The sequence below is a fragment of the Lynx canadensis genome, chromosome D1 (genome assembly GCF_007474595.2).
Source record: "Lynx canadensis isolate LIC74 chromosome D1, mLynCan4.pri.v2, whole genome shotgun sequence".
Lineage (NCBI taxonomy): Eukaryota > Metazoa > Chordata > Mammalia > Carnivora > Felidae > Lynx > Lynx canadensis.
Window position 1 is genome coordinate 46280831 of NC_044312.2, and position 22986 is coordinate 46303816.

Sequence of the window (22986 nt, forward strand, 5' to 3'; positions counted from 1 at the left end):
TTTTTTTTAATGCTTATTTGTTTATTTTTGAGAGAGAGATAGATAGAGAGCGAGCAGGGGAGGGGCAGAGAGAGAGGGAGACAGAATCCCAAGTAGGCTCCGTGCCATCAGCGCAGAGCCCGATGTGGGGCTTGAACCTACAAACCATGAGATCATGACCTGAGCCAAAACCAAGAGTTGGATGCTTAACCAACTGAGCACCCACGGGCCCCTTGGATGAGAAATTCTAAGGACACTCTAGGCTGCTGTACCTCTCAGGAACATGATATCCATGAAGTCTTGCATTCTTTGCCATGCTCAGCATCTAGTAAGGACCCGGAGACAGCTCTGTTTACTGAGTGCCTCAACGAGCTGGGCACACCATGCAGGGGGTTCCATTAGTCCTCACAGCAGTCTTTGGAAATGGGTATTGCTATCTTCATTCCATAGATGAGGAAACTGAGGATCAGAGAGGTTAAGAAAGCTGTCCAGGATCACACAGCTGTTGGGGACAGAGCCACAGTTTGAATACAGGGCCAGTGACTTCGAAGCCTGATCTCCCTTCTCCATGGCCTCTCATGGGCAAGTCTGTACCTGAACTCTAAGCAAAAAACACCACCAGTGTTATTTTGCTGAGCACCCCAGCCTGCCAGGCACTAGATTAGTCTGCATAATTCCAAATTAATTCCAAAATATAAAATGGTGTAAAGGACACTGGTTTGAATGAATAGATCACTAAACTGAAATCCCATGGAGGCAGAGGACATATATATTTGGTCCCTCACTGTATGTCGGATGCCTAGTATGTGGCTGATCCTCAAAGCATACTTGTTAAATGAATGATTATGTAAAAAATTAATGAACCAACAATTTGAAATGGAATTCAAAGTTCAAGTCCCATTTCTGCAAATTGCTGGGGCTTCGATTTTAAGGAAATCATTTCATTGTCTTAGCCTTAGCGTTACCATCTGCAAGATGGGCATAACACTTTCATAGCCTGCCTTATAGGGAACTGGTCTTTACTGTACCTTGGGACAGCCTGTGGCTGTTTAGAAACTCCTCATCCAGGCGTCCATCCCAAGAATTCTGACTTGATGGGTATGGGTTGTGATCTGGGCATTTAAAGCTCCCTAGGTGGTTCTAAGGGGTAGCACAGTTTGGAACCACTGTCATAGGGATATTCTTTTTGTTTGGGGGGATTGTCAAACACAGCAAAGGAAATAAAACTGCTTTGTAAAATCCAAAGATGCAGTTAAATATAAACAGTTGTTAAAAGTCAATGCAGAATGACTCTGGGCCTAGAACTCCTGCTGCCTAATGACAGAGGAGACGGGTTACTCTGATCTCCTGTGTGCCACATCAGTCATCTGTCTCCAGGACAAATGACCTCCTTCCTGGTTCATCTGATCAGTGGGCAGAGTTGAGGCTGAGGCCCAGGAGGAGGAGGATTTGGTTGCCCTCAGGGCTCGAACAGGTTAACAGTGACCTGCTGGACAGTTGCCCTGTTGGATGAACTTGCCTTGGGAAGGTTCACGTGCAGTACTGGCTGTCCCACCCACTCATCCGCACGCACTAGGCATATGTGTACAATGCCTATTCAGAGACCCTCCCAAATGCGCCTGTTTGTTTGATTTTTCCTGGTCATGGTTCACTTTTTGACCCAATCCTCCCAGGCTGGGCCTGTCAAAGAGCTCTTGTATTGTTGGAGGAAGGAAGCGGTCCTCCCTTGTCCTCAGCCGGTCCCCTGTTCGTCACCTTCCTCTGCTGCTACTCTGTTGAGGGTCAGCTGAGTAAGAGGGCCATCAGTGTGCCAAGAACAATATTATTTAAATTTTAAATAATGGTCTCTTGGGAAGAAAGGGTCATGAGGCATTCAAACTGCCACAGAGAATTTTGCCAAGAGAATGATTCATAAGCCTTCCAACTATCTACCCCTCTCCCCTTGTTGAGTTAGGACAAAATCCTAAAGTTGCCAAGTATTTCAGGAGCAGATTCTTCCATTTCCCTTGCATGTTGGTCCTTATCCAACAACTCCTCAAAAACCAGTCTTCTGATGGCAAGACAATTGAAATGGCCATTATTCTCACATGCTCTTGAATAGCGTGTATTAGCCACGTGCCCTCAGCATGTCATTGACCTGTCAGAGCCTCAATCTCTTTTATACCTGGTGATATAACACCTGCCCAATCTAGGACCAGATGCCATGAACCATCTGAGACCATTCCAGAAATAATAAAGCAGTAGAAATATGCAAGGCATGCTGGACCAAAAGGGCACACAGCTCATATAGTCCTAATCCCTGCCCTCAAGGAACTTACTGCCTTGAAGGGAAAAGAGACAAGAAAGGAAATAAATGCCATCCAGGGCAGTTGCTAAGTAGCTTCTAATCCTGAATCCAGAGGAATTTGAAACAACAACAGTCCCAGTCTTTTTTTTTTTTTTTTTAGCCTTTCTGACACTTTTTTGAATTAATGAAATCTCAACATCCATGTTCTCATTTGACTGACACAGTCACCCAGTGAAGGCAGCAGACTCAGAGAGGTGAAGTAAGTTCCCTGGAGTCCCACAGCCTGAAAGTGGAGGAACTGATGTAGGCCCTTGGCCTGAAGCTCCCTTCCCACTCCCCCACACTGGCTGCATGAGCACAGCACCTCTGTGTGGGGGGCCTTATGCCATGGAAGGAAAACGGGATTGTATTTCTCAGTAGAACAGGAACTTTTCCATACATTTGCAACCCACAGCACCAAAGCCCAGTCTTGGAGCCCAAAACTGGGTTAAGGTTAGCTCTGGGCATAATGAACAGCATATCCTCCACTTTCGGGAATTTACAGTCTGTTTCTGGATCTGTGATTTTGCACTGATCCCAGAAGTGTGTCTGGGGGGAAGGCCATTCTCAGGTCTGTGTCTGTGAAGACTTCCTGATGCCTGTGTTTCTAAGACCCCCAAATATCCATCCCAGGAACTTGCTCAGGGGCCCTTCACAAACCTGGGATTCAGTGAGAGAATGGCAGCCTCAGTCACCCCACTTCCTACCTATAGCAGTCCATGTCACCCTAACTTATAAAAATCCCAAACGGATAGAGTCATGAAGTACTATGCAAAAGGAGGAGGAAACGCCTTCCAGTCCTCTAGCAGCTAATCAGCTTCAACTGTACCTTTTGGGAGCTGGTGGCACACAGCTCTGTCCCAGCTACTGCAGTGAACGGACGGAGGAAGTGGGTTATGGCATATGCAGTCCGCTTCAAGCGTGATGTAATGATGGTGGAACGGAATCCCTTTACACGTGTGTCTGCTGTCCTTCTTCCATAGTTATACTGGTCAGAGGAAACAGGGCTGCATGTGTGTCATGAGCTGAGTACATGATTGCACGGGTACAAGCGCACCTGCTTACAGACAGGCTGACTGGCCCAGTGTTGACACAGAGGTCCACTCAGCAGTAGCTGAACTGTTAAGGTCACTGGCTCTATTTGGAGAAGCAGAATAATTTCATCTCCCCTGAAATAAAAGCCAGCTCAATCCACAACCTGTTGAAACTGTTAACTCTCAGGAGCACTTGCCTTGCTTCAAGAGTGTGAATACTGGAAACATACGGACCTGGGTTCTACTCCTGCTTCTTCCATCAACTCACTGTGTGACTTTGGGCAAATTAACTTACCCCTCTGGCCTCAGTCTCCTAGTCTATAAATGGGGATACTAATCATACGATTGTTAACCCAGGGTTGCTGTGATGATTGGAGATGACAGGTAGAAAGTGCCTGTCTCAGTGCCTGACACAGCCCAGCAGGTGCTCAATAAAAGCTAATGGTTGCTGCTGTTACTGATGATGATACTGCTGTGCTGTAGCCCCACGTGAGCTGCTTTGAAGTGTCTGCTTTTTACCACCCTGAGTTTATTACCTAGTAATTAATGCTGAAGAAACCAAACAAAAAATACATTTCATTGCTAAACTGTATGACAATGACTCTGAGGGAAGGGGGAGAGATGTGTGAAATGGGGTGTCAGGGACAGCCTCCTGGAGGAGGGGCCCTGGACTGTGGATTGGGAAATGGAGGAGGGAAGCTGTCAAAGCATAGCGGGCAGGGTACAGATGTGAGTCAGTGCATGGCGGCAGAAAGAGTGTGCCCGTCGGGGTGTGGGGAGGATGCACAGAGCAACCAAGGCAGGAGCCTTGCACAGCCATGGATGGGCAGTTACACTCGATGTGGTGACATCACTCCAGCCCCTACTCCTCCAGCCCCTTCTGCCAGACTAGCTCCTGACCACGCTTTAGGGCTTATCTCCAGCATCTGCCAGTGAGGTCTTGTGTGCACCCTGTCCCATGGACACAATAGTAATGATAATAGGGAACAGCTAACACTCACAGAGCACCTCCTATGTGCCGGGACCTGTGCTGAGCATTTTACAGGCATTATTTCATTGAATCCCACAACAGGTGAAAGAGATCAGGGCATGGCTTGCTCAGAATCTCCATTATATGTTAATCCATGTGACTCCTCTAATAGACTCAGGATGGCGGCAACCAACACCTCTTTCCTTTCGAACTCCCCAGTGTCTAACGTGGTAGTCCTGGCACAAAGTAGGAACTCATAAATGCATGTGGAATGAATGAGAAGAAATTGTCAAGTGTCCAGCAAGGCTCTGGATCCAGAGGCACCAGGCAGGTCACCAAGTGGGTTGGGGAGGCCTGCCCTCAGAGAAGCTAAGTCACAAGGCACCGAGCACTGGGAAGCTTGGATCTCTGAACAGCAGGAGGCTGGGTCAGGGGCACAGCCTGAGGGGCTTGCTGCCCCTGAGCCCTGCCATTTGATGATGGGATCTATTCACACATCTTCTCTCTGAAGTCAGAAAGTTTTGTCCTGAGAACTTAGGCTATGCTGAGCCCATAGGCAGAGTTCAGTAGCTGGGCTAGAGATCATTCGGAGAAGATGATAAACTAAGTAAAGTTGGGGGTGACAGTTAAGAGATTAACACTGGTACAGCTAGGCACTGACCAATCAAAACAGTCCCAGGCCTTTAGTTCTAGAATAGGGTCTTGAGGCCACCCACTCTGCCAGACATTAACTCCTCGGTCATTGGATCTTGGCAAGGTCCAGAGATGCCCTGAGAGAAGCCAGAGCTGGGAGGTACACTTGGCTGAGGGAGTGGTCAGAGCAGTGGCTCTGTAACAGTAAAAACATTAACTGTAACTGTAGGTCCCTACTCATGTGGGCTGAATACCACAAGGGTATGAGGTTGAACTATAACGAAGAGAGTCAGCCATTTTTCAAAAGCCACTTGTTCTATTTTGAGGGCTTTGTTACAACTAGATAATACAATGCATAACTCTTATTTAACCAGGCACACAGAGACTATAATTTCTCAACGTGGTAAAAATGAATAAGGGCCCCACTGTGAACTCCTCCATGTTGTACAAGCCCTACTTTTACCTCAGGATTCCTGGTATACCTTATGGGAACTATATGACTTTTTGACATACAGATCAAGAGTCTTGAGTGTCAATTAGCAAATTTTATTTATTTTTTGGAGAAATATAAATTCAAATACTTCTCTGCTATGTGCTAGAGAATCATCTTGCGCTAATCCTATTTTGGAGGCCATCATACAGCTAACGTGCCTGAATTTCTGATTTACAAACTTGTAAATCTGAAGTTGCCTTCACATTAGCTTCAGGATGAAAAGAAGCTTCTAGAAGTATTTTTTTAATCCCTGAAATTACCAGTTGCTAAACAGTCATAATTTTTCCCTCAAATACAAAAGAAGTTGGTGGCAATCAGCCAAGAGAAACACTTAGCCTTGTAGAGAGAAGAGGACTATTATTAAAAGCCACAGCGGTCATTAGCAAAGATGATGTCATAATTCAAGGCCTGGGCCTCCCTGCGATCCCCGGGGCCAAGAAGAGACGATCACAGTCTTTACCAAGCCAGTGAACAGTCTCCTGCCTAATGGTGTTTGGTGAAAGTGCTCAGTGTCCAGGGTGGGCGGTTTCCTGCAAAATGATCGGGGACCTCAGTGTTGCACCAGCTTGCAAAGCCGGTGGCCAGCACAGGGGATTTATGAACTGGTGACTTTGGGCTTTGATGAAGAAAAAGTGTGGAATTTTATGTGTGAACAGTACTTTGAGAATTCTTTGTGAGTCATACTGTCAAACACAGTGGAGCCTATCTTAGGATAGAACTTTCTTACACCTCCAGCACATCGGACAGGGGGGGAACAACTCTTCAGGATTTTCACTAAGCTGAGATGTCTTTATTGCTTTTTAAAAACACTGGAGGAGCCCAGTATTCATGGTTTTAGAGATTACAAAACAAAAACAAAGAGAAAATTGGGAGTAACCAAGGAGTCTAACTTTTATTCACTTCTTTATTTTTCTTTCTTTCTTTCCACTTCTCTGCCACCACCTGTATCCCAACTCACATTTTCTGAGGCCTGTCCACCAAGGCCCTGGTAGGGAAATACACTAATGGCAACGCATGAAGCCTGTGATCACATCTTGGTTCTGTCACTTGCTGCTAGTCAATGAAATCATGAAGAAATGATTGGCACCAAATGTGCTCACTGATTGTAAGATGCATCCTGGTTAAGAAGCAATGAAATAGAGGCCGCAGCTGGGCAACTTCCAGAGCATGATATAACCTCTCTTGGTTAGCCATCTCCTCTAGAAAGGTTGTAGAACCTCGTCTAGTAGAGGTTGTAAAACCTCCGCACAGTGTGGTTGTAAGGATAAGGTAAGATTGGGTATTTATGAGACCCCCTTTCTTGGAGCTGATGATGGCAACAATCCTAACGTGTGGACGATCAGCATGCGGGCTTGCATCTCCGTCATTACTGAACTCTCTCTAACAGAGCTTGTAATAATCGTAGTAGAGGAGGTATTTTTCAGCTGGCAGGGCAATGCGGGGAGCTCTGGTGTTCAGGGGCTCTGGGGGCAGCTAGACTGCCCTGGGAACAATCTAGCTCCCGCTTACCACGCACAGCCTTCCCCACTTGTGGGAGGAACATTGCACTACCTGGGGCTCATTGTGGATGCAGGGCTTAACCAGAGTTGCTCCAGGTGCCATCAGCCTCGAATACGATGGTGGCCACACTGACAGAATAAGCAATTAACTAATTAATTAATTAAAAACTGCTCTCAGTCCCCTACAAAACCCCCGTGGAGATTCTGCTCCCTTCCTTGTTGATGTCCTCCACCCGTGGCAGCCACTCAGGAGCTCGCTACTGTCGTCACTCCCAGGACCCTTCATGAGAAAGCCAGGAGCTTCTAGGCTGTGCCGCCCGAGCTCTACACAGAAAAGGTCTTCTTCACACCGTGGGTGGCACTCTATCATGTTGGGATAAAGGTAGGGCAGCTGTGGTCCCCGTGTCTCCCAGTGTCCCTTAGAGAACAGTCCCTGAACTTCGGCCAGCAGACGCTGTCTCCAGAGGGCTTAACAGGCCAGGGAGCAGATTCCGTGACGTCCCACTTGTTCCCCATCTCCCTGCCCGCGCCCAAACCAGAAAAAGCTTGTTTGTGAAAGACTCTGGTAAGAGAATGAAAAGACCAGCCACATACTCAGAGACATAGTTATAAAATACATGTCTGATACAAGATTTGGATCCAAAACACACAAAGAATTCTTTTAAGACAGCTTTACTGAGTTATAATTCACCCGTGTAAAGTGTACATCTTAATGGTTTAGGGTATAATATGTTATTAATTCTTTTTTAAAGTTGTGGTAAAGTATAACAGAATTTGCCATTTTAACCATTCTTAAGTGTACAATTAAGTGGCATCAAGTGTATTCACAAAGTTGTCCAACCGTCACCACTGTCCATTTCCAAAGTTTTTCATCATATCCCAAACAGAAATTCTGTAACCCTTAAGCAATAACTTACCCCCTCAGCCCTTAGTAATCTTAATCTACGCCGTCTCTGTGAATTTGCCTATTTTGACATTTCATGTAAGTGGAATCCTGTATTTGTCCTTCCATACCTCGCTTATTTCATTTAGCATGTCATTTTCAGGGTTCACCCACGTAGCAGCATGTATCAGAACTTCATTCCTTTTTACACTTGACTAAATCTTCATTGTTCCTGTATACATTTTGTTTATCTCCTCATACGTTGGGTTGATTCCACCTTTCAGCTATTGTGAATAATGCTGCATTGGATGTTGGTGTACAAGTGTCTATTCAAGTCCTTGTTTTCCATTCCTTTGGGTATATATCTGGGTGTGAGTTGCTGGGGTCATCTGGTAATTCTATGTTTAGCTTTGAGGAACTGCTAAACTATTTTTCCATAGAGGCTGCAACACTTTCCATTCGTACCAGCAGTGTATGAGGGTTTTAATTTTTCCGCAGCCTCATCAACACTTGTCATTTACTGTTGTTATTACAGCCATTCTAGTGGGTATGAAATGGTATTTCATTGTAGTTTTGATTTGTATTTTCCTAATGATTAATGATGCTGACCATTTTTCATGTGTTATTGGCCATTTATGTATCTTCTTTGGAGCAATGTATATTCAAGTTATTTATTTGCCCATTTTTCAATTGGGTTGTTTTTTGTTGGTTCTGTTATAGCAATTATTTATAGATTCTAGATATTAAATGCCTTATGTTATTTCCAAATATTTCTCCCATTCTCTAAGTTGTCTTTTCACTTTCTTAATAGTGTCCTTTTTGCACAAAAGTTTTCAAATGAAGTCTATTTACTTAATTTTTCCTTTGTTACTGGTGCTTTTAGTATCACATCGAAGAACTCATAGCTATATCCAAGGTCATGAAGGTTTACCCCTGTGTTTTATTCCAAGAGTTTTGTGATTTTAGCTCTTATACTTAGGTTATTGATCCACTTTTTGTTATTTTTGTATTGAGTATGAGGTAGGGATCCAACTTTATTCTTTTGCATGTGGAAATCCAGTTATCCCAGCACATCTCTTTAAGAGACTGTTCTTTCCCCCATTGAATGGACTCAGCATTCTTGTCAAAAAGCAATTTGCCGTAAATGTATGAGTTTATTTCTGAACTCTTGATTCTATTCTGTTGATCTATTTATCTATCCTTAGGCTAGTACCCTGTTTTGATTATTGTAGCTTTGTGTTACATTTTAAAATCTTCTTTTTTAAAAATGGTTTTTGGGGGCACCTGGGTGGCTCAGTCAGTTAAGCATTCAACTCTTGATTTCTGCTCAGATCATGACTTCATGGTTCATGAGTACAGAGCCCCGGGTCAGGCTTTGTACTGACAGTACGGAGCCTGCTTGGGATTGCCTCTCTCCTCTCTTTGCCCCTCCCCCATCCATGCACACTCTCTCTCTCTCTCTCTCTCTCTCTCTTTCAAAATAAATAAATAAATAAATAAACTTAAAATAATGGTTTTGTTTCCTGTCTCACATATAAGTCCTTCATCCATTTTGAGTTTATTTTTGTGAATGGTGTAAGAAAGTGGTCTAGTTTCATTCTTCTGCATGTTGTTGTCCAGCAATTTCTTACTTGACACATCTCCAAAGACAAGGGAATTAAAAGCAAAAATGAACTATTGGGACCTCACGAAGATAAAAAGCTTCTACACAGCAAAGGAAACAATCAACAAAACTAAAAGGCAGCCGATGGAATGGGAAAAGATATTTGCAAATAACATATCGGATAAAGGGCTAGTATCCAGAACCTATAAAGAACTCACCAAACTCAATACCCAAAAAACAAATAATCCAGTGAAAAAATGGGCAGAAGACATGAATAGATACTTCTCTAAAGAAGACATCCAGATGGCCAACAGGCACATGAAAAGATGCTCAACATCACTCCTCATCAGGGAAATACAAATCAAAACCACATTGAGATATCACCTCATACCAGTTAGAGTGGCTAAAATGAACAAATCAGGAGACTGTAGATGGTGGAGAGGATGTGGAGAAACAGGAACCCTCTTGCACTGTTGGTGGGAATGCAAACTGGCACAGCCACTCTGGAAAAGAGCATGGAGGTTCCTAAAAAAATTAAAAACAGATCTACCCTATTACCCAGCAATAGCACTGCTAGGAATTTACCCAAGGGATAACAGGAGTGCTGATGCATAGGGGCACTTGTACCCCAATGTTTATAGCAGCACTTTCAACAATAGCCAAATTATGGAAAGAGCCTAAATGTCCATCAACTGATGAATGGGTAAAGAAGTTGTGGTTTACATATGGAATACTAGTTGGCAATGAGAAAGTATGAAATGTGGCCATTTGTAGCAATGTGGATGGAACTGGAGAGTGTTATGCTAAGTGAAATAAGCCATACAGAGAAAGACAGATACCATATGTTTTCACTCTTATGTGGATCCTGAGAAACTTAACAGAAGACCATGGGGGGAGGGCAAGGGAAAAAAAAAAAAGGTTAGAGAGGGAAAGAGCCAAACCATAAGAGACTCTTAAAAACTGAGAATAAACTGAGGGTTGATGGGGGGTGGGAGGGAGGGGAGGGTGGGTGATGGATATTGAGGAGGGCACCTGTTGGGATGAGCACTGGGTGTTGTATGGAAATCGATGTGACAATAAATTTCATATTAAAAATGAAATTAAATTAAATAATGGTTTTGTTTGTCCAGGGCCCCTTGCTATTGCATATGAATTTGAGGATTGACTTTTCTATTTCTGCAAAAGAGGCCATTTGAGTTTTGATATGGGTTACATTGAAACGTAGATCAAAGAATTGTTCAAACTTAACATTAAGGAAAACAAGCAAAAAAATGGGCAAAAATCTGAGCAGATACCTCACCAAAAAAGGTACACAGACGGAAAATAAGCATATGAAAAAATGCTCACCATTAATATGTCAATAGAGAGTTACAGATTAAAACTACAATAATATGCCATTACAGTTCTATTACAATGACTAAAATTTTAAAAACTGGCAGTACCAAATGCTAGAAAGGATGTGGAGCAATAGAAACTCCATTGCTGCGGTGGGAATGCAAAATAGCACAGCCACTTTAGAAAACAGTTTGGCAGTTTGTGTAAAAAGCTAAACATAGCCTTACCATATGATCTAGCACTTGCACTCCTACGTATTTACTCAATTGATCTGAAAACTTATGTCTGCACAAAAACCTGCACATGAATATTTATAGCAACTTTATTTATATTCACCAAAAACTGGAAGCAACCAAGATTAACAGATAAACGGAGAAACTAGGGGACAGCCAGACCATGGAATGTCCTCCCATGATGAGAAGAAATGAGTTAGGAAGGCGCAGAAATAGATGGATGAACCTTATGTGCTTCTGGCTAAGTGAAATCAGCCAATCTGGAAAGGCTACATACTGTGTGATTCCAGTTGTATGACATTCTGGGAAAGATAAAACTGTACAGACAGCCAAAAAAATCAGTAGTTGCCAGAGGTCCAGGGGGAGGAAGGGAGGGATGAATAGGTAAAACACATGGGATATTTAGAGCTGTGAGACTATTTTGCATGATGCCATAATGTTGGATTCAAGACCTTATGCATTTGTCAAAACTCCTACAACTTTACAGTACAAAGAATGGATCTTAATGTATCCAGATTTTTTTCCAAATAATTTAATAGGCTACTGGATCAAATGCACACTGTAACATTAGAATACAACTGTGTTATATCATACATAAATGTATGATACAACCTCAGTGAAGGAGTGGAAGGAAAAGTGCTGACCTAAGTAGCTGTGGAAATAAGTGAAGTTTGGAAGACTAAAGGCAAAAGGAACAGCTTATAAGCACTATAATCTAGTGTATTAAGTTGTTTCCCATGGTGGCATGGGTTAACAATTCTGATACCAAATGTGTATACTGGAATTGAGTAATTAAGTACATGGGTGGCAGGTGGTGGGAGCTTAGTCTCTCAATGGTGCAGTAAGAATTTACAGATTAGCAAAGTGATGAGGCTAAAATGATCCATGCAGTAATGGATTAGAGATATTACTATGAAGTTATGTGTAGCTTAATATAGATTCATTTCCTTGCTCCTTCAGCTGAGAGGGACTAGAAACAATAAAACCCCAGTAGTAAGTAGCACATGTATTGAGTAGTGGTTTCCAATGCCATGTTTCAAAGAAGGAATTAGGTCTCCTTGAATCAATGGCTGATTCTAGGACCGGAGCAGGCTATAACATAAAAGGTGATCCTAGATCATCTTGTGCCAGAAAGTAAGAAGTAGATGAAAGAAAGAGAGAGAGAAAGAGATGGAGGGAGGGAGGCAGGAAGAAAGTGAGAGAAAGAAAAGAGAAGAAAAGAAAAAGAAAGAAAGAAGGAAGGAAGAGAGAGAAAGAGAAAGAGAGGAAGGAAGGAAGAGAAAGAGGGAGTGAGGAGGAAGGAATTAGGGGAATATGTCAAAGGGACACAGGAGCCATCTGAAAGAGTTCCCAATGGCCAAAGCTGGAACAATTTGAGCAACAAAATAAATATTGGATTATAACCCAAAGTATAAAATAAGTACCCATGAGTCCATTCTAATATAAATAAATGATTGAATAAATAAATGGGGAGAAGAGACAAATCTTGCATGCAGAAGATTCCAAAAAAAGTCACTTTACGGTGGAGAACCCTGACAAGCACTACCCAGCCAGGTGATCAGGGTCGCGATCAAGGTTGATATCAACAGTGATAAATCGTGTTGACAGTATGTATCTTGATCTGATGTGTAAAATGGCACTTTGTGTCTTCCTTCTAAAAACCCATAACCCCAGTAGAGTCATGAAAAAAACATCAGACATATTCCATAGAAGGGTATTGTATGAAATACATGACCAGTACTCCTCAAAACTCTCAGTCATCAAAAACAAGGAAGGTCTGATAAACTGTCAGACAGAGGAGCCTAAGGAGACATGATCACTAGATGTAGTGTGGGATCCTGCAAAAAGAACAACAGAAAGGGCCATAGGTAAAAACTAAGGAAGGCTATGGGACACCTGTGGCTCAGTTGGTTGAGCGCCTGAGTCTTGATTCCAACTCAGGTCATGATCCGAGGGTTGTGGAATTGAGCCCTGCATCAGCCTCCACGTTGAGCATGGTGCCTACTTAAGATGCTCTCTCTGCCCCACCCCCCGCCCCTCTTCCCTGCTCATTTGCTCTCTAAAACAAAAAAAACCTCAAGGAAGCCTGAAAAAACTATGGCGTTTGCTTCATAATAATGTGTCACTATAGGTTCTTTAGCTCTAACAAATGTATTGAAGTGATAGACGATATTAATAATAGAAATTGGCTGAGGGGATATATGGGAACTCTCTGTACTGTCTTCTCATTTTTTCTGTAAATCCAAAATTGTTCTAAAAAATAAAACACATTTTAAAAACAAAAACAAAAACTAGCCAAAAAAACTGACCATGTAGATATTTTCCTCATTCTTCCGGGAAGAATCTGAAACTCAGAAGAATCCAAGTACTTGGCACAAGATTGCCCGTCATTTAAATGGCAGAGGTGGGATTCAAATGCAGGGCCCACTGTTGAATCAGTGACTTTTGCCTGTCTGTGGATGGAACCTTTCTGTTCTGTAGTTTTACACATATCCCTTCATGTGTGTGTGTTTCTTTCTTGTTCTTCCCAGGGGATGGCCTTTACACTTGAAGAAAGGCTGCAGCTTGGAATCCATGGCCTGATTCCCCCCTGCTTCCTGAGCCAGGACGTCCAGCTTCTCCGGATCATGAGATACTACGAGCGGCAGCAGAGCGACCTGGACAAGTCAGTGCCTAGATCTGCTCTCTCTACTCGAGCCACAGGCTGAGCTGTTTCTTGTGGCCCGTACAAGGTTCTCTTGGTTCTCTGCAGCAGGGAAAGGCTGAGAGCCCTGAGACATCCCAGACCCAGCCCTGTCTTCCACAGGGTGGTGGTCTCCCTGAGGGACAGGTCTTGTTATGATAGAGGCACCGTAGACATGTCTTGGGAGAACTGGGAAGGGAGACTGACGTCCAACCAGTGGAATCTGGTTGGGCCTCTGGGAAGTGATGGTATCTGAGTCAGCCGGAGAAGCACTGATGGGACTTCAGCAGATGGCACTGGGGATCATGGAAGGCATTTCACTCAACAGGGAGAAGGGGAGCAAGGGGGAGAAGGGTGGTACATGGCCCAGGTTCCTACGGTAAGGGGAATGTGTGGGAGAAGAGGGGAAGTGCACAATGACACCTCCGAAGGGACCTCGGATGTCATATGTTAGAGCCGTTAATAACCCTGCCTCCCCTCTGGGTTCTCCCAGTGAGGATACTACACGAAGAGCCAAATGAGGGATCACAGGGTCAGCTTTGTCAGTTTTTACTAAAGAAGGTGGTGACCTCCCACGTCACATGGCTGTGAATTAGTACAGCCAGGATTTGAACACAGTTCGCTCCAGAGTCTGCTCTTAATTGCTCTGCTGTGCCATAGCTAAGAGGCATTAGAGCTCAGTGGCTTTAAGACTAGACTCTAGTATTAGACTGACTTCAAATCCTCATTCTATCACTTAACAGCAAAACTTACTCAGCCCCTCTGGTTCATTGCTCATCTGTACCATACCAGTGGTATCTAACTCATAGGGTTATGATAAGGCTTAAATGCATTAGTATTTGTAATGTGCTCAGAATAGTTACATAGTAACTGTAACTTACAACAATAGGCACTGTGCAAAAGCGTGCAAAAATAAATACGGCGCCTTGCTGGGCTCCGGCAGAAATTTGGGGAGAAGATAAGAGACCCCCCCATACATCTGTAGAGCTTAATGGCCAAGACTTTGGGTCATTGATGGTGTGGCTGTCCCCCTCAGCAGGATGTCAGATCCTGCACCTGTCTTCCCATGCTTCCCCCATAGAGTCCATATTTTCTAAATTGTAGTGAATAATGAAAGCTCTGCTTCCCCCCTTCCCTCTATTCCGGAACAGGTAAACTCTGTGGGTATCACTCCCATTAACTCCAAGGCCATACTGCAGCCCAGGTCGAATATTCTTTCCTTCTTGTTTATTCCACTCAGTAGTCTAACTATGTCACCCTGAAGACCAAACCAGAAAGTACAGGATTAATCCAACCAACAGCATTACACATGCTCTAACTTTGAACAATCTGAACTTCCCCTGTTTGTTAAATTTACAAAGAATTAAAGTCTAATGTGAAATCCTTTTTCCTAAGAATTAAAAGTCCTAAATCCTTCCCTGTCCCCAGTTTTTTTCAGCTAGATAGACTTTACTCATATGCCTGGGAAGACATGCCAGACTCAGGGAGCAGGGGACGTGCCTGATACTGGCTGCTCTACAGGGCTTGCTCCTGATGGTCTGTCGACTCCTCTGACCCACTCATTCCCAGAGTCCCTTATTTCAGCAGGCGCTCAGGGAAATGCTAAGGAAGCTCCCTGGCTTCTTTTCAGTAAGGGTAATGGTATGCTGGTAAATTTATAGTAACTGGTTCTGGGGCATGAGGAGAACCCTGATTTATAGCATTGGCCAATTTCCATGATATAAATACTCCCAACCATGACCGATTTCAAGTTATCAACTTGACATCACTGGATGCAGAACTGGGAAGAGATGAGTGCAAATGGCTACTGAGTAAGGGAATGAGCTCAGAACACTAGTAACGAGCTGAGATCCTGGCTACGCAAGCAGAAATCCTCCCTTCCTTCTAAAACACTGTTTTTAGTTCTAGACCAGGGCCTTTGGTAGGGAAGAGGCTGAGGCCCCAGGAAGTCACATGACTTCCCCAGAGTCACAGTGCTAGTTAACAGCAGAATTGGGGTTCAAACCCAGAACCCTGATACCATGCCCAGGGATCATTCCCCTCTGGGTACCTCTCTCCCACACCATTCCATGCCAGGGCTCAAGTGCCTCCATACTCTCCTACACTGTTGTCCAGAACGGGTGTGATATCAGTAGTCACCAACACCTCACCTTGAATTTCAACCCTTGGGTTTTTTTCCCCCAGGGTTTTTGCGTTTTCAGGACTCTGAATGAAAGGCTTTTTTCCTGGCTTACTGATTTCAGGCTTCAGGGAATAGGTGAGAAAGAGATTTTTTTGGAGCACACCTCCTGAGGTCAAGTGGTACGCAGCCACTCGGGGAGCTCTGCTGTGACAGGGACCAGCCCTTTGTAGTGGGAAAGTCCAGCTCTGGTGTATTCTGTATTTTCCTCGACTCTATGCCACCTCCAGTATATTATTATTTTTTTCTTTTTTAAATTTTTTTAATGTTTATTTTTGAGAGAGAGAGAGAAATAGAGACAGCACAAATGGGGGAGGGGCAGAGAGCGAAAGGGAGACACAGAATCTGAAACAGGCTCCAGCCTCTGAACTGTCAGCACAGAGCCTGATGAGGGGCTCGAACTCTGACTGGCGAGATCATGACCTGAGCGAAAGTCAAGGAGCTTAACTGACTGAGCCACCTAAGCGCCCCTATGATTTTTTCATTCAGTAATGTCCACACAGTAATAACATAACTAACCATCTTGCATCATGGTTGTGATTCTGGAGTCAGATTGCTTAAGTTCAAATCTATTTCATTTCTCTGTGCCTTACCCTCCTTATCTCTAAAACAGCCAGAATTATAGGACCTACCTCACAAGTCTTTGGGGGTTTTAAATGAGTTAATGTAAAATGTTTAGAATAGTGTCTATGCCATGAATAATGATAAGTACTATAAGGCAGACAATATCCTCCACATTTTACAAGAAATGAGACCCATGCTTAGGGGAGATAGTGATTTGCCCATGAACGTGCCATTGTAAGTAGCTGAGCAGGAGCCCTGGGTCTTTGCATCAAGGGACCTCTGCACTGCCACTATGGTGCTCATGTGACCAGTGTGATTCTCGTCTCCCTTTCCAAGGTACATCATTCTCATGACACTCCAGGACCGGAACGAGAAGCTCTTCTACCGAGTGCTGACGTCAGATGTGGAGAAATTCATGCCCATCGTGTACACCCCCACCGTGGGACTGGCCTGTCAGCACTATGGCCTGACCTTCCGCAGGCCCCGGTGAGCCATCCTGGGGCGTGGGCTCAGGGAGGGGCTGTCTCATGTTGGGGAATCTATTCTTCCCTCTGGTCTTGCTTAATGGGATTCTGGAGGCTATTCCTGGTTGAGCCAAAGGCTCGACAAGACATTTGATCTTAAGCTCTTGCTCAGGAAATTACCCCACGCCCAGAGAAATGAGCTGAGAGAGGGTCTCGCAAGGGAATAACAGAGCCCCTCCACCTCCCAATGATAAATGCGCAACATGCTGTTCAAAGTTGGCCTGAAAGGTATTTCAGATTGTTTTTCTCTCATTATCTACCTACCACCTACCCCCTCTCTTGTCATCTCCACAGTGCCGACGACTCTCTTGCCAGTTCGGGCCAATGAATAATGGAGTGTTGGATACCAAAGATTGAATTCTTTTGCTGACTCAAAGAAGCAGTATTCCTTCATTTGGGCTTGACTCAGATTCCACTTAAAATGTCATTTTATTAGACAAAAATTTGGCACTACAGTTTCTTTCAGAGCCAAAGAATTTAGAGGGCAGTCTTTCTAAAAAGATTGCTTGTGTTTTTTTTTTCATGATGAGTTCAGAATATATATTTTTAAAAATGTATAAAAAAGTAAAAATGAGTGTTTTCCAAAGATCCTCAGTGCAAGGTGCCTGGTTATTATCAATACATATTTCTAGCACTGCTGATAAAAGATTGGCCTGGGTTTATTATATGTAATGGAACACTGTTTTAGTCTGTGTTAGAATATGTTAAGATACAGTGTGCTGTGCACTGATGTGTAATTTATGTTTGCATAGAATTTATAAATCTGTGTTTGTAAATCCTTTGGTATATGAGGAGCATGTAATCATGGATCTAGAACATCTTTTGTTGATTTGGAAAAACATTCTTCCAGTTGTGAAGCCAGCATTTGGGATGAGCCTGCCGCCTGAGCACGTGGAGGCCCTGATGCCGGTTCTCTTCCTCTTCTGGCCCCACTGTCACCTTTGGCCAAGGGGCAGTGTGTCACATCTCACTTCTTGCGGTGGGGGTGGGGTCCAGCTGTTGAAGCAGACCTGACCTCATCACTCAGAGCAGCCATGGGGTGTCTGAATGGCTCAGTCAGTTAAACGTCCGACTCCTGATTTTGGGCTCGGGTCATGATCTCATGGTTCGTGGGATTGAGCCCTGCCTCAGGCTCTCTGCTGAGCGTGGAGCGTGCTCAGGATTTTCTCTCTCTCTCTTCCCCCTCCCCACTCACTCACTGTCTCTGTCTCTCTAAAAACAAAGTAAATAAACTTAAAAAAAAAAAAAAGGAGCCATTCTTCTGCAGTCCTATGGGGGGACTGCACCCAGACCCTGTAGCAGTGGTCTTCAACCTGCCTTTTTCAAGAGGAAAGAGACTCCTTTTCTCTTATTCTCATTCTGAAACCAGTAGTGGCAGAGACCTTGGGAGCTGGTAGAACATTTCTAAAGGATGTAGGACCCCGTTTACCTGCCAGTTCTTACTCAGAAATGATCCTCCCAGGTCCTCCCTCCTGCAGAGTGCAGGTCAGCTCATTTCCCTCCTCCAAGGCCATCAGCAGCCTCCAAGTCTTAAAGAAACAAGTCCAGAACTTTGATGAAAGTAAGCTTATCACATCCCAGCTCCGGCTCAGAAATCCCATGCTCTGGCTACACTGATATTCCTCATGTCCAAGTACGTCTGGTGCTCTAATCCTCTGTGCCTTTGCACATGTGTTCCTCTCTGCCTCAGACATCTGCATTCTCTTCTTTCCTTGTTCTCTGTCCATCAGAATTGTTGCTAGCCTTCAAGGTCACCCAAGAGTCAGCTTCTCTGCCCTCCCTGATCCACCAGGGCTGAACTGCTCACTCCTTCCTCTGCCTCTCCCTCAATTCATTACACGTAGTTCCATTCCGTAGTTACATTTTTTGTGCTTCATGTTTTTAATTATTTGTATATCAGCCCCCTCTACCAGAACACAAATTTCTTGAGGCGTTAGTCAATACGTCAGATCCATTTGCATATACTAGACCAGTACTTGGCAAGCACCTGACACTCCGATGGAAAGTAGCATTGTGTACTGACTAGAAAGAGCTACGTCTTTGCTGTCAGCCCTGACTTTTAGTCTCCTTGACCTTGGGCAATTTCCTTATCCTCTCTCAGCCTTAATTTCCACATTTGTAAAATGAAGGTAATAATACTACCTATATCAACTAGTCATTGTGAGGGTAAAATGTGATGTGTGGATTAGGTATCTGTCATACATGTGAGTGTTTATTTGTCTTCAGTGACTGTTGTAGGAGGAAGGAAAAATTGCTACATGTAGAGTCATACATATACACTTTTACATTTTTAAAAAGAAAATTGAGTCATTGAACATTTAACGAACTCACACGTTTAACTACAGACACCATTGGACTCTTCCAGAACCTACTGTTTCCTGAAGTCCTTCAGCCCTTATGACATGGCTCACTGCCTGCACTGGCTGGCCACTGAGGTCCTGTGGAAATGCAAGGCTATCCCACTCCCAGGCTACAGTCTAGATTGTAGATTTGGTTGTTGGTTCCGGATGAACCAGTTACTAGGATCAGGATCCTGCACATACAACAGGTTCTTAAGGTAGACTTTGCCTCCAGAACCCACTCTAGAATCCAGGGAACACACAAAACTGAACTTGAGTTAACGAACACTTATTGATGGAATTTGAAGTAGGGTTCATGGGCAAATGGCCAAGAAAATTCTTGAGATGTCTTTGGTGCAAAAAGGTGATTTTACTAAAGCACAGGGACAGGACCTGTGGGCAGAAAGAGCTGCACTAGGGTTGTGAGGAACAACTGATTATACTCTCAAGTTTGTGCAGGGAGGGGAGGTATAGTAACATAAGTCTCCAAGGAATTTCTGGATGCTGGAAGCAAGGTCTCATAGGACCCTAAAGATTTAGCTATTGTCAAGATAAGGTTGCTTTTAGTTTTTAAGGAAGTGTAAACATTAAGGCATTAAGGCAGCCATAAGCTTCTTGGGGAGCGTTACACGCTGCATGTCTCTGACATCTATCAGTGGGCTGCAGGCTATAATAAGGGAATTTAATTTGAACTGCATTTCTCTTCCCTTTGTTTCCCTCATCACTGATGGAGCAACTACTAGGTGCTGGGCATCATGTTACATGCTGTGAAATTACCCCCCAAAGAACAAAATATGGTTCTTGACCTCAAGCACAGTGAAGGGCCAGGCAATAATGATATAAGTTAAATATAATAAAAGTTTAAAAAATAAGAGATTTAATAGAGACAAAGAATTACAGGAGTCCATGGGAGAGAGAAATTTCTTTTCCCTGGAGGTGGTAGGAATGCTTCACAGAAGAGATGATATTTGAGCTGGTCCCTGAAGGTTGGATAGGAATTCTGTGGGTAAAGAAGAAGGGAATGGCCATTCCAGGAAAGGGCTTGGTATTATAGGTTTTATAGACACCTGGGTGGTCAGCTCACTTGGGTATCTCCCCACCTCCTGTGCCTGGCAAGGAGGGTCAGGGGAGGGGAGATAGGCTTTTACATCCATTGGCTCATAATGGATCCTCCCAGTGTCCTGTCAGGTTAGTCTGGGATCAGTACCTCCATTTCACAGATGAGGAAACTGAGGTGGCCAGAGGAAAGGAACTTGTGTAAGATCTAACTGGTAGTTAGAATTCTGGCTACCAGAGTCAGGGAAAGCCACACCAAAGAGATGACATTTGAGCTGGGCTGTAAAAGATGAAAGCAAAGAATTGAGACAAAAAGCATTTGTTTACAATGATCCATGCACACCCTTCTCTCCCTTGCTAGAATGCAAGTCCTCTAGGACCCCACGGTGGGTGAAACAGGAGAATAGAGGGGTAGGAGAATTGGCCAGTGGCTCTGCCCAAAAAGAGGAACGAGCTTGGTCTCCTTCCCACGACACAAGGTGTTTGGAGTCACAGGGAGAGCTGTGTCCACTTGGACCCAGGCCCCATTGGCAGTTCTCCAGTGGCTCAGCAATGGAGAGGGGCATGGTGGCAGAGTGGGGGTTCATATGGGTGGAAACAAGGCTCTGCCAACCACTTGAGCCCAGAGAACCAGGCCAGCCCTGAGTGAGGGCTGTCAGGGTACTACAGAAGCTGGACACACAGTGGGGAAAACAAGAGTGCCATGGTCCCAGCCCAAGATGTGCAGTTGAACTGGAACAGGAAAAAAGCATCATAGTAATGCATAACTGTTTGCTGAAGGTCAGGCACATCCTAAAATCTTTGCATATTAACTTATTTAATTCTCACAATCCCCTAAGAGGTAGTTACTACTGCCATCCCATTTGTAGATGGGAACACTGAGACACAGAGAAATAACTTGTCCCAAATCACACAGCTCATAACCAGCAAAGCCAGAACTCAGACCCACGCAGTCTGAACTAGAACGTGGACAGGTAGCCACCGCACTACACTGCCTGCTGTGGTTTGGGACTGTGCACATTTATTTGGTGGGCATTTAGGGATGGGTGCCCTTGCAGCTCCAGGAATGCTTGATTGCTCAGGACTCTTTGGTGGGGATTGCCACATAACCTTTTCCTGAGCCTCTCCTGGGAGAGAATGATCCAGCTAGGTCCTGAGCCTGAGGCTCTGTGGGGCTGAGGCAGGTGTGGGCAGACTGAACTGTGTTCTTGGATTCTTCCCTCACACTCTTGGTACAGACTTCCCGCATATGTTTTGCACAAACCCTTCTTCAGATGATTACCCAATTAAGCTACTTGACATGTGACAGTCTGAGCTGTTGCACCAGGTTTCCATTTGGCTGCTTTCCAGGTGTTGATTCCACACCTGCCTTGCTCCTGAAGGAAATGGGAGTTTGGGCTCCACCCCAGCCCTGAGCTTCATCTGAGGCCTGGCTTGGAATGGCTTTATGGATTAGCATCTGAAGGGAGGACAGCCCCAAGGCCAGGAGGGAGAGAGCCAGCTCCTTCTCAGTTTCTGAAATGATAAACATTCCTGCCAGGTTCCCAGGAACAATGGAGTCCTCTGTGAAAGGGCCTGTCCCCCTCCAAAGCTAATTAGGTCCAGCTGATGCTAAAATGGAACTTCCAAAGTGCCTCGGGCTCTGCATCGCCTCACAGCCTTGGGGGAGATGCTAGACTATCTCTGGGGCACCTGAGTATCCCTGGGTGGATAAACACAGCTGCAGGTTCTGGATTCTGTGGAGCCTCCTCTGCCCCTTCCTGCCTCACCCTTTGCACCTCCCGTGCGTGCTTCTCCATGGGCCATAGATACTGGATAGCCTGGCTTGAAGGAATGGCCTTGAATGTCATTAACATGTGCAAGCCCAGGGTGAGGCCAGGCAGGAGTCCAAGATGCAACTCAGCTAAGGAGGGGCTATGAGGGGAAAGCCAGTATGGTGTAGGCTGCTGTCCAGTGTGGGAGAATACCCTCCCTTCCCTAGGCACCTCCATCTTGACCAACCTTGTCTTCACCTTCATCGTCTTGGGATCTAACAGATATGCACATGCCTGTAACCCTGACATTTCCCAGCCTCTGTGTGGGATCCCATCCACATGGGCGGTGAGGGCTGGGTTATGGGTAGTAGCAGGAGCAGACTTTAAAGCAGGAAGACTTGGCCTTGAATCCCAGCTTTTGATGACTTATGACCATTTAGCGACGCCCCCCCCCACACACACAGTCTCCTCATGTGTAAAATGGGAATGATGCTTGTTCATGTGGCTGCTTACCAGGATTCAGTGAGATTCCATGTGTAAAAGGCCCAGCCCTAGCAGGTGCTCAGCAGCTGTGACCTGCTCAAGACACCACCCTCAGGGTCTGTCATCTGACTCTGAGTCACCCTACCCAAGAGTCTGAAGGGTAAACCAGCTGAGGGCATCTTGGCCCTCTGAAGTGCCCCCATTCCTCTGTTGTGTGATACAGACCTGAAAAGATCCATACTTGTGCCTAACTAGCAAACCTGTTAGCAGGTAAGGGGAAGATGTGGAGGGAGAGGTGAGGGTAGGAAGTGGGCCTTGGCTTCACTGGTGGTCGAGATCCTGTAGAAGATACCTGAAGTCAGGTTTGGATTTGGACAAAGCCAGCAGCCCTTGGCCCTGAGCCAGGCTGTTGTCTT

At 44.7% G+C, this 22986-nt stretch overlaps 1 protein-coding gene across 2 annotated transcripts in view; it reads left to right on the top strand.

Annotated features, from left to right (window-relative positions):
- The window catches only part of ME3 (malic enzyme 3), a 184707-nt gene that overhangs the window by 71057 nt on the left and 90664 nt on the right, over positions 1–22986 (top strand). For both annotated transcript variants that reach the window (XM_030332199.1, XM_030332200.1), the window contains exons 2-3: positions 13520–13653; positions 16751–16900. In XM_030332199.1, coding sequence (XP_030188059.1) covers positions 13520–13653; positions 16751–16900 — 284 coding nt within the window. The remainder of the gene's footprint in view (positions 1–13519; positions 13654–16750; positions 16901–22986) is intronic.